Genomic DNA, 12,621 nt, shown 5'->3' with positions numbered 1-12,621 from the left:
CCAAGCAAAGATATTAGGTGGTACCTTATACCTTCCATCTATTGTGTACATATCTTTATGTACCTAGTTTTTTACATGCAGTCTCCTCTAAGACTGTGAACTCCTTGAGGGCAAGTACTATGGTTTTGCCTTTCTTTGTATCTCCAGTATTCAGCAGTGATTGGCACATAAACTCTTAACAGATGCTTAGTGACTGCCTGGCTAAGGGCCCATCATTCCCTATACTTTAAGCTGTGTCCAGACACCAAAAGAGTTTTCAGACACCATCTTCTTATCCAATCGTTCACCTGTCATATGTGGAATCCTTCCTTACCTTTCTATGAATACTTTGTAATCTACTCTCTCAAGGTCTAGGATCCATGACAAATTTTGCCTACTTCATAAACTCCATAATGATCATTTACTCCTAAGGTGCCATCATTTTTTTTTTTTTTTGCTTTTTGGTGAGGCAGTCGGGGTTAAGTAACTTGCCTGGGGTCACACAGCTAGTAAGTGTCAAGTGTCTGAGGCTGGATTTGAACTTAGTTCCTCCTGACTCCAGGGCCAGTGCTCTACCCATTGTGCCACCTAGCTGCCCAGTGCCTATCACTTTTATTTTAATAATTAATGTTCCTCCTTATTGACCAGAATCGAGTTCAGAATACCAATTCCCCTTTTGCTTCCTCCTTTTATAGGATGAAAATATTGATAAGACAAGCCAAGAATTTTTATCAATTATTCTACTTTCAGCAGAAAAAGAACTCCAGCAGACCATCTGCAAAGTCAAATTGCCTTCTGTTCAGGTTTGTAATCTGCTGATCTGTGAGAAAGCCATCTGTACTAGCTGTCTCCATTTCCTTTCCTCTAATCTTTTGCAGTATGGCAACTGGACTTCCTCATTCAAGTGATGAGATCAACTGTCCTCTCCAGAGGTACCAATGATCTGCCAAATATAATGGCCCTTTTCCCAAATCATCTTTCTTGACTTTTCTTCAGCATTTGACACTGCTGATGACTTTCTCCTCCTGGATACTCTCTTTTTTAAATTTTCCTGACTGCTCTCTCATATTTGGCCATCTATCTGACCACTCTTTAGTCTCCTTTGCTAGCTCCTTTATCCATGTCCTGTTCTCTTTCTGGGCACCGCCCCCCCTCACCCTGGCTGTCACCTTGTCTTTTCACACTATAGTATCTGAGTGATCTTGTCAGCTCCCTTAGGTTCAATTATCATCTGTATGCAAGATAATTCCCAAACTATATATCCAGCCCTAGTCTCTCTCTCCTGAGCTACAGTCAATTGCCAAAACTCTTGGATAACATGAACTGGATAGCCCAAAGACATCTCAAATTCAATGTGTCCAAAACAAAACTCATTATCTTTCCCCCAAAGTTCCCTATTATCCACACTCAGCTAGGTGCCACAATGGATATTGGTGTGTGTGGAGTCAAAATCCTGTCTCAGACACATACTAGCTGTGGGATTCTGGGCAAGGCACTTTCTTCATCTATAAAAGGGGAATAGCACCTGCCCCCAGGGTCATTGTGAGGATAAAATGCAGCACTTTGTAAGAAGCTTTGCAAACTTTCATGTGCTACATAAATGCTATTAATTGTCCAGGCTCACAACCTTGGTGTCACACTGAACTTCTCAGCCTTATCTCAGCTATCCAATCCATTACTGAAGTGTATTGTTTGTGCCTTCAGTCTCCCTCCTACAGATCCCTTTCTCTTCACTTACAGAGCCGCTGTCCTAGGTTAGACACTCATCACCTCTTCGCTGGACTATTGCAGTAGTCTCTTGGTCGGGCACCCTGCCTCATCTTTTCCCACTCCAAACCATCTTCTGTCACCTCCAGGATCAAATATAACTTGAAAGTTCTTCACAACCTGGCCTTTTCCTACTAGGGCAGTCTTCTTACATTTTATCTCCCTCCCCGTATTCTACAATCCACCTACATTGGCCTGGGAGGCAGTTAGGTGGCTCTGTGGAGAGAGGGCTGAGCCTGGAGTCAGGAAGACCTGAAATCCGGCTTCAGATATGTACTAGCCATATGACCTTGGGCAAGTAACTTAACCTCTGCCTCAGTTTCCTTAGCTGTAATAATATTATGTAAAAATAGCACCTACCTCCCAGGGTTGTTGTGACAATCAAATAAGATAGTGCCTGGCACATAGCAGGCACTTAATACCGTCCCTATTTACAGTGCCTCTGAACACAATGCTCCATTGCTCATTTCCATACATTTGTATTGGCTTTCTCCTATACTTGGAATCGTCTTGCTCCATCACCCCAACCTCCTGATTTCCCTAATTCCCTCCTCCTCCTCTCAGATTATTAAATGCGGTAAACTTGCATTTACTCCTTTATCTTTTATGTACCTTGTCGTTTACATTTTTTGCACCCATCAGAATGTGAGCTCCTTGAGGGCAGTCTTTTTTTTTGGTCTCCTTAGCACTTAACATAGTTCAAGGATTTAGTAAGCACTTCATGCATACTGATAGTCAAACTCATCTTTTGTCCAGTATCTATAATATATGCCTATAATTTGCTTCTGTTTTGGCCTTCACTGATTGCCTCTCTAAAATGTTCTTTGCCATGTTTCCACTCTTGGGTTCCTAGGTCTCCTCATGTTATCTTCTTTATGTGTAATGTTACTCCCATTGGAATGACTGCATTCCTTCTGAATAAAGCGCACCCTCATTCGGAAGCCACATTCTAGTCGAGTCTCATCCCACTAAGGCGCAGTGAGTGATACCTACATCAAATTTACCTCTTGTGTTGGGATTTCTAGTACTGATAATTAGCTATGGCATATAAAAATGGATGTACATTTATATGTATATACACATGTATAAATACAAAAATGTTTACATGTAAACATAAAATTATGTATACATGTATACACATTAAAATGCATTACATTTATATATATATGATATGTCTATATAAATGTAAAAGGGTACACTTTATTCAGAAGGAATGCAGTCATTCCAATGGGTGTAACCTGAGGCTTATCAGTTTTCTAGTTTCTCAGATATAGTCTCCTATGGATTACTGGTTCCCTCTTCTATTCTTGTAAGGACTTTCTATAGCATCAAGCTTGGCAGCTAAATGTTGGCAGGTTCTTTTCTTTCCCCTTAAAGCCATTTTGATCAGATTCAAAAGACTCCAAAGAAATCCAGGAATTCCTTTGCTGTTTACTGTCAATACAAGAGGAAGCCTGCTACAACACTGAAAGTACTGGACTAGAAATCAGGGGACCTGGGTTGGAATTCTGGCTTTGCTACCTGTGTAGCTGGTCACTTAACAACTACTAGTCTTCCCATTGTATTGTTTCAACTCTTTCCTTCATATTTGGAAATAGCCATTTAAATGCACTCATGCACTGATATGATGGTTTAGCCCTGGACCTTTCCCCCAAACCAGGCTAACACAAATTCATCTATCTTCCTCCATGAGGCAGTATGGCTTCATGGAGGAAGTGGGTTCAAATCCTGCCTCAGACACTTAACAGCTATAGGGGACCCCAGGAAAGTCACTTAACATCTCAGTCTCCCCCCATCTGTAAAAGAAGGGGCTTGGAATCAATGGCTCCTGAAGGTCCCTTCCAGCTCTAAATTTATGATCCTAAAACTCTGATTAGGAACGGAAGGCAAGGCGTTTTAAGGGAAGGCAGCCACCACTCTTCTGCATTTGTCTCAATTTTCCAGCCAAACAAGAAGGCTTGAGGAGCTAGGGAAAATCCAGACCAGACAGCACTTTAAGGAAACTAGAATCACTTCTCTGGTCAGCCACACCACTCTACCTGCCATTCTGCATAATACATATACCTGAGACTTTGGATGATGATTCAGAGCCTAAAGTTCTCTGGAAGAGGGTAGGATCACTTATAGAAATAGAAGCATCAGGCCCTTTGCTTGACTCTAGTCCCATTCTTAAACTTTTGGAGTTAAAAAGAGGTGGCAGTACAGATTCCTCTGTGTATAAACAGTAGTCTACAACCTTTTCAAGAAAGTGACATTTCCTCTCTTTCCTATAAAGTCTCTAGTTCAGCTATGGGGATGGATTTTGTCCATCTGGATGAGTTGTGATGTGTAATAATGGTTACTGGCTCATGTTTGTTTAGTTGGGGATTCTCTGAAGCAGAGACTGTGGAGTCCAAAATGGAGTTCATAAATATACTTCAATTCACACATGGGGTCTCCATCCAAGGTACTCATACATGTACATCATATCTCACTTCTCACAACTCCTACAAAGTAGGGAAGCTAAGGAGACGAGAACAGCCAGGCCCACATCCTATTTGGCATTGTCCATGGTCACTAAGTGAGGCCCTGGAAATTGGGCTCTGTACATTGGGGCAGGGCCATCTGCTGGCTCAAAAGTTTGTCCATGATGCTAATTTCAGCATCTTGCTTCCCAATGTTGTCATATGGAGTCCAGGAGAGGTCATGCTGAAGCTTGTAGGCACCAAGGAAATCATGTGGACAACTTTTCCCCCATTCCTAGAAAAGGCAAAAAAGCCAGATAAATATACTGTACCTTTCTGTGTTTAACCCCACCCCCACCCCCCACTTCACTACATTCTTATGCTGTGATTTCTATTGTAGTTGTAAAAGTCAGTTACCTGAGAAATTGTCCAAGTCTGATACTTATATGCTAAGGTATGACCATCATTCATTTGTCTCTAAGAATCCCCCAGGACTGGTGAGGCATGGCTCATTAAATAGGGAATGAACTAAATTAATAACAATTAAGTTAAAACACTGAAATTGCATTACGTGGATATTGACGTAAATATGCACATACATATACACACACGTGTATATGTACATACGCATGTATCAAGCTAAACTTTGAACATTCCCCTGGATCTCTTGACAATGCATGGGTACTAATACAGCACACATGTTGTCCATAAGTTATCTTTTGCTTTCTGCAAACTTGCTTCTCCTTTCACTTCATGCTTCATGCTGTTCTTGATTTGTTTGTTTGTTTGTTTGTTTGTTTTGTTTTTGCTAGGCAATGGGGTTAAGTGACTTGCCCAGGGTCACATAGCTAGTCAGTGTTATGTGTCTGAGGCTGGATTTGAACTCAGGTCCTCCTGAATCCAGGGCCCGTGCTCTATCCACTGCGCCACCTAGCTGCCCCCATGCACTATCTCTCATAATCCTCAATAAAATTTTACAAATGAGTTTATGTCCTAAACTAGTGTTGCCCTAGGCTAACATATCTGCCTGGCAAGATCCAGGTTTTGTTCGCTGAGTAAAGTGGTTTCTGGGTTTCTTTTGGTCTCTTATGACAACTGATTTACATTAGTTAAATTTCCTTAGGAAATGGTGATAATTTCTATCAATGTCTGGTCTTTTGTCCATTTCCCAGGTTTTATCACCATTAGATTGTCTAAAAATGTCAGGCTGAAATTGCTTTAATTGCACCAAATTCCTACTTACTTTTATTATTCTAATTTGCTGTTGATTTTGACCTTGTCTCTAACCAGTCACCAATCTGACACTGACAGCTGCTTTGAAATTCTCCTCCTAGTTATTTCCTATCTATTAATATGTAATCAATTTCATTTTCTAAGATGTTATTCAGTGATTGCCATGTTCTGTGCCCTGATTCTCCCCTTAAACAAAATATTCATGATAAACACATGTAGTCTTACATGCCTTCGGCCTCCTTCCTTTCTTACTCCCGAGGCATATATTTTTCTAACATATTTTCATCACCTTCTCTTCCTGCCCACCTTCCCACGGAAGTCACTGAGTTAAGAGGGTCTTATTGAGTTCTCTACCTCCTCATTCTCTGCAACATGTGTTGGCACATAAGCTACAATTCTCTCTGTGGTGTTTTTACAAATGTTCACAAGCATTTCAACAGATGGCCAAATGTCCCAGGAAATGATGCTTTTTGTTGTCTTTGAATGAACCATAAAACCAACTCTGCCAGTGCCTTATCTGTCTAGGGAGGTCTTTGTGCAGAGTGCTGGCTCTGTGGTCAGAACTCCACCTCAGAAGCTTATTACCTGTGCAATCTTGGGTAAATCACTTACTCTCCCTGGGCCTGAGTTTCCTCATCTTTAAAGTAAGGGGGCTGGATGAGACAGTCTCTGTGGTCCCTTCCAGCTCAATATCTATGTCCCTGTGATCATTCCATCTTGCTGTCACTTCCTTCTATCTCCTAGTTTTATTTATAGAAAGAATAAATATTGACATGTTTTCTTCCTCCAGTACCAGGTCTATTTGGTGGTCACTGGATCTCATACTTTATCAACGCTTAATTAATTAATTAATTAATTAATTAATTAATTAATTAATTAATTAATGTTTATAGATGGTGTAAAAACTGTGATTCTTTTAGCACCCTGCTCCCACCCCACTCTCACCCCTGGCCACTATTAGTGCAAAAGCAAAAAAGGGGCCACGTAAGATTCAGGAGCATCATTTTCTTTCTTTCTTTTTTTTAAAGTTACCATAGCTAATGAATTAATCACTTTGTGGAACACCTACTTGTGACAAACCTTTACATATGTAGCTAGTTGATCCTTGGAAATCAGAGTCTGTTGGTAGGACTATACTTAGCCTCACCTTCCCCTCCAAAAAAAAAAATTCCCCACAGCCCTTTTGTGGGGAATGTGAACAGCCCTTTGCCTTTGGCAGCTCCACAAATGCCCTCTTGTGGGTCTCACAAAGAGATTTGTTAAAGGGCAAACTGACTCAGTTGTTTGCTCAGCAGGATCCTGTCTCACCCTGACCAAGAATGCAGTCCTCCTACCTTTGGTGAAAGGATGGAAAGGTATTGCTGTCCATTCTCCCGTTTATAGAGGTAGTAAATATTTCCAGGTTTTTTCACCATATTACAAGCTGCATGGTGCAGTTCAGCATCTCTCTGAGCCTCTTCCAATACCTGGGTACCACAAAAAAACAACAAAAGAAGCAATGGACAGAATCTGTACTCACAGTCATCCAGTTATAGATTTTTTTCTATCTGAAGGGGGCTTTGGTTTTCTGGCTTTTCCCACAATAGTGAATATCAAACTGAGATATTTGGGCAGTTCTGAAGAACTGAGAACTAGACTATTTTTAATGCACAGCACTACCCTGAGTCTTCTCTCAATCAGATACTACCTTATTCTCAATTTTGTTTGTTACAGTCCCTTAGTTTCCACTGGTCGTGGTTTTTTTTTTATTATTAAACATGCCCCCAATTGTATACTTCCCAGGAGGATTAGAAGGATCCTTTTTGTATCTGCATCGCTATCTAGTCCAAATAAGTCTTCCTGCCCATACCCACAGATGGTACTTACCTTGCCTTCAGAGAGATGAGCTATGACTGACTTATATGTTTATATTCTAACAGGCTTGTTTGCAAATCTAACTGGAAGAGCATGCCCTAACATGGGAAACTCTATTAGAGAATTATGCAATAGTTGCCCATGATTACAATACAACTTTGTAACACTTAAGGCTTTACTTTGTAACACTGAGGACTGAGGTTTTTGCTGGTTTAGGTTACTAGAAACTGTATCAAAATCTTTATCCTTTGTGTCATTTCTTCCTAAGAGCTTCCCAAACTGGATTAAGGCCTGAGAAGAACACCCAACAGGACTAGACTCTGGCCTGAATTGTTGAATTGACTATTTCACAATTTCTCCCCACCTCACTCCCACTCCACTGCCTACTGATCTGACAGAGCTACATGGTTAATACTTGGTTTGCTCGAGCAGACTGGCAGTTATATAAAAAAAAATCCAACTTCGGCCTGGAAAATAAACATAAAAAAATAAGAAGCCTGTCCCTAAACCCTGGGAACAAAAGCAGTATTTTCCTTACCTTCCTGGCCTGTGTTTGCAAATGCCGGATTTGCTCAGCTATAACTATCAGCTTGTTGGTAGCATTTGCTCTGATGAATTCATCAGCCTATGAAAGAGAAGAAAACTCACTGAAGGCTTGAAAAGGCTAAGCCTTCCTATGAGCTAAAAGTCATACAGAACCCTTATATAAGCATACATCTATTCATCAGGCAGGCAATTAACAAGCATTTATTATAAGTCCTTACACTATACTATGAATGGGGGATACAAAGAATGACCAAAAACAAGTAAATAAATAAATAAAAGCTACCACCAACAAAAAACAAACCGTGGTTTCTGCCTTAGAGGAGTTCACATCCTAATGGGAGAGACAACATGCCAAAAAAAAAAAGACATGCAAGATATACACAGTAATCTCACAAGGAAGGCAGTAGCAGTTGTGGGGGTGAGGGTGGGATAGGGAGGAGGCAGAATGGATCACCAGAAAAGACCTCCCTCAGAAGGTGGAATATGACCATCTTAAAGGAGCCAAGAGAAGGAGAGGTGAAGAGTCAGAGCATTCCAGCAATGGCATATTTATCACTGAAAAAGCATGGAGCTAGGAAATGGAGTATCATGTTCATGGAACAGCAAGCATATGGAGGAGAGAAAAGTATAAAAAGACTGGAAACATGGAAAGGATATAGGTTATGAACAGCTTGAAAAGAAAACATCAGATTTTATATTTGATATTGGTGATAACAGGAAGCCACTAAAGTTAACTGAGTAGGGGAGTTATATGGTCAGACCTGCACTTTAACAAAATTACTTTGGTAACTGAGTGGAGAAAAGACTGGGGTGGGGAGACAAGGGGCAGGAAGACCAACCAGAAGGTTACTGGAATAGTTCAAGTATAAGGTGATAAGGGTCTGCAGGAGTGACAAGGGCCGTGTGTGTGTGTGCCTGTGAAGAAGGAGGGGCCACTACAGTGATAGGGAAGTTGGGAAGGGTACTATGTTAGACACTAAGAAAGACAGAAAAATATTTACAGTTCATGCCCTCAAGGTTCTTACAACTTAAAGTTATCCTAACAATTCACTAATGGAAAGAATAATAGCCACAGGAGTCATATCTATCCTCTAATCCTGGTTATGTCACTTATCAACCAGTCAATAAACATTTATTACATTATTTATTAAGTGCCAACATGGTGCTAAGTGCTTTACAAATATTATCTCATTTGATCCTCACCACAACTCTGAGAGGTAGGTGTTCTTATTATCCCCTATAATGTTGAAGAAAGCTGAGGCACAGAGGTTAAGTGACTTGCCCAAAGTCAGAACTCAGGTTTTCTTGACTCCAGGCCCACTGCTCAATTTGAACTAGCTGCCAGAGGAATACCATATCCCTTCCAAACAACATACTTAGCATTTTTTTTTAGTATGAGAAAACATGGAAGGATTAGCCCTATCACAGATCAATATATTAAAGATCTACTAGGGATCTCCTAACAAACTCTATATAGCCACCAGTGAAAACTCCAATAGGGCCAGATCCCTTGACATTCTATACACATTCAAAGTAAACAGGAAGAACTCTGAAGCATTCTCAAGTAACTTGAATTCTCCAATTAGATTCCCTAATCTATGCTTCCTCAGCAGTTATGTTCCTAAGTCATGTAATTCAATCCTTTATCATTTCAATCACCTACTACATGCAATGCACTGTGCTAGGAAAAACTGATGAACAGACTATCCTTTACTTACAATCTAGTAGGATCCATTTGATGTTCTAGAGACTTCCCTCTGAAGTAAAGATGCAAATGCAAAGTACATAAAATGTAAATGTAAAGATCTCCTTCAGACCAGTGGGTCACTCAGGCTGTTATGTTTCCTCACTCCTGCCACATAATCAGCCTACTTCCTTTTCTGATCTTACATTTCTTTGATGATATCTCTTATAACTACTTCTTTTATGTAGGTCATTATTGGTATAAAGGCATTTTACAAATTAGAATATATAAACACACAAGGAATATGAAGTGCTATTTTAACTGTTTATGTGATATATACATATACATATATTACACACATACATATGCACACATACATGTTATATACTACTCAATGTTACCTAATTGTTTCTTGCATATTTCTTGTATGTGTGTTGTCTCCCCAACTAACCCCCCCATAAAAGGGCCAAGTCTTATATTCTCTATTTCCGCCACCTCCTCCCCACAAGTAGCAAATAAGACAATTCTGAGAATATAGTAGACACTCAATAATTGCTGTTGACTGTCCGTAGAATATTTACATAGTTAGCACATAAGCTTGGAAGGTAAAAACTGTGCCTTCTATTCTAGGCCAGTTTTCTGTACAGAAGTCTGATACTATACCACTGATCTACCTGGATAAATGACCATCTTGTGACCCACAGTAATACTTTTCTTCCGACTATAGAAAGTAGAAAATATGAGTCATTTATAAAACAAGTAATCTTTAGAGGTAAAGTGCAGAAGAAATAGCGTGTGATGAAATTTCCACTGTAAATGAAATCCATGTGAGACTGAAAACCGAGGGAATTTGGGAAAATCACCTATTGTACTGTTATCCATAGGTATAGTAGCCCCATACTAAGACTTTTCATAGAATTTTTGAGTGAGATCATCTAGTTGAACCCACAACTGAAGGCAGCAATGATACTGTGAAAGAACATTTGGCTCCAGTCAGAAAATAATGGTTTCAAATCTCATTTCTGATAACTTCTATCTGTGCAACCTTGGGCAAGTCCCTTAACCTTCTTTCAGTTTCCTCATCTGTAAAATAGAAGGGGTTGTATTTGAAGGCCTCTGAGATTCCTTCTAGCTCTGATCATTATCAACAAGCAATTTATTAAGCACCTGCTATATGCCAGGCACTGTGCTAAGCCCTGGGGATACAAAGAAAGGCAAAAATAGTACTGCCCTCAAAGAATTTGCTGTCTAATGAGGGAAACATGCAAACAACTAAGTATAAACAAGATATATAAATATCTAAACATCAGCTGTGACCACCATCATCAGGTAATAGACAATGGTCTCCCCAACCTCCCAAGGACAGATTCTCCTTAATCTTGCCACAGGTTATGACAGCTTTCTCCATCCTTCTTTCTCCTCCAAAAAAAGACTAAGGTCTTTCTCTATCCCCACAAAGTCAGATCCTCTCTAGCCTTGACCCTAAAAGCCAGGTCCTCTGTCTCTCCTCCTCTCTTCCTCCCTATCCTGCCAAACTCCAAGTCCTCTCCCTCCCCCTCCCCCAGGCCAGGTCCTTCCCCCCCACCCCAGGTCTTCTGTCTCCCCCTCTCTCCCACTCCCCAAGTATTTTCTCTCCCTCCCGTCCCCCTTTCACCACGACCCATGTATTCTCCCCCCCCATATATTCTCTCTCCTCCTTCCTCCCACCTCCCCAGGTATTCTCTCTCCTACCTCCCCAGGTATTCTGCACCCCACCCCCATATTCTCTCCTCCCTCCCACCTCCCCAGGTATTCTCTCCCCCCATTCCACCTACTTTCTCCCCTCCCTCCCCATCCAGATCCTCCCGCCCGAGGTCCCCCTCACCTTCTGCACCTGCTGGGCGAGCTCCACGAGGTCTTCGGGGTTCCCCACGCGGCGGGCGCGGTACGGGCTCACCAGGCCGAGGAAAGTGGGCTCGGTGGAGACGGTGGGGCCGCAGTGGCACTCTACGGGAGGCCCTGCGGGAGTAACATGGGCCCTGAGCACATGGGCGGCGGACGCCAGGCACTCCCCTCTACCCAGCCGCCCCGAGCCCTCCCTACCTGGCAGCGGCTCCTTCCCCGCGCCCCCCATGTCCTCTTCGGAGACCGCCGCCTCAGGAGCCGCCATATTCCCAGCCCAAATCTAGAGAAGCCGGACAGGTGACGCAGGCGCAGTGAGGAAGTGGCCGGCTGTGTCCTAATAGCAGGGTACGTCAGGGGGCGTGGTTTTGAGCTGAGGTCGCGCCTCCAAGGGCGGGGCAGACGGGACTAAGCTTGCTGCCTCCTGCGAAGGAAATTGGGCTTCCTTGTAGAGACAGGTCGCTGAAAGTTCCGTTTAGGAAGCCCTCAGGGGCAGGGCTCTGCTCTGAAGGTGCCGCCTCCATTCAGAGGAGCGGAGAAGATTAGAGGAATGGTTTCTATCTAGGCTGGGGGTGGGATTCTACTGTGGGGGCGGAGCTGCGTTCTGAGAGCTGTGTTCTGAAGGCTTACCTCTGGCCTGAGAGGCGGGGGCGGGGACGTAGCTGCAATCTAGGTTGAGGAGGGGCTCTGCTCTGGGGAAAGACTTCTGACAATGGTGCTGTAGTCTAAGATTTCACCTCGAGAGGAAAGAGGAACGTAGGGGTGGTGAATCAGTCTAGGGGCAGGGATTTTGTGTATGTGTGTGGGGCTCTTGTCTCCCAAGGGTGTATTGGTCTGGGGGGGATGCTTTACTCTGGGGGGCAGGCGTAGGTCCAGAGGTGGGGCTTACCTTTTGGGGAGGTCTACGGGCAAAACATCCTGCGGAGGCGGTGCATTGCTCTAAGGGTGGGGCTTCATCCATTGGGGGCGGTGAGTAAATCTAGGGGTGGGGCTGGTTCTCCGAGGAGGTCCAAAGACGCGGCTTCACCCTTTGGGGGCGGGGCTCATTCTCTGGGGCAATCAAAGAGCGAGGTTTCGCCCTGTGGGGGCAGGGCGCGGGTCTAGGGGCGGATATTAACCCTTTGGGGGTGGTGCATGAGTCTAGGGGCAGGGCTCACCCCTTTAGGGAAGCCTGAGGGCGGGGCTACCCTGTGGGGGCGGTGCGTGGGTCTAGGGGCGGGGTTAGCATCGTGG

The 12,621-nt window shown here is 42.9% G+C and overlaps 1 protein-coding gene across 1 annotated transcript; it reads right to left on the bottom strand.

The window, feature by feature from the left end:
• Positions 1 to 4,144: 4,144 nt before the first annotated feature.
• On the bottom strand, positions 4,145 to 12,347 carry CUNH1orf50 (chromosome unknown C1orf50 homolog). Its single transcript, XM_020983419.2, has 6 exons — positions 12,278 to 12,347; positions 11,590 to 11,812; positions 11,372 to 11,505; positions 7,816 to 7,902; positions 6,758 to 6,889; positions 4,145 to 4,485 (listed from the first exon to the last, which is right to left on the bottom strand). Exons 2-6 carry the CDS (start codon positions 11,654 to 11,656, stop codon positions 4,303 to 4,305), a joined length of 603 nt encoding a protein of 200 aa, XP_020839078.1. The 5' UTR covers positions 11,657 to 11,812; positions 12,278 to 12,347; the 3' UTR covers positions 4,145 to 4,302.
• Positions 12,348 to 12,621: the final 274 nt, after the last annotated feature.

The sequence above is a fragment of the Phascolarctos cinereus genome, unplaced genomic scaffold (genome assembly GCF_003287225.1).
Source record: "Phascolarctos cinereus isolate Bilbo 61053 unplaced genomic scaffold, phaCin_HiC Scaffold_726;HRSCAF=1367, whole genome shotgun sequence".
Classification (NCBI taxonomy): Eukaryota; Metazoa; Chordata; class Mammalia; order Diprotodontia; family Phascolarctidae; genus Phascolarctos; species Phascolarctos cinereus.
This window is presented reverse-complemented; position numbering and strand designations above follow the sequence as displayed.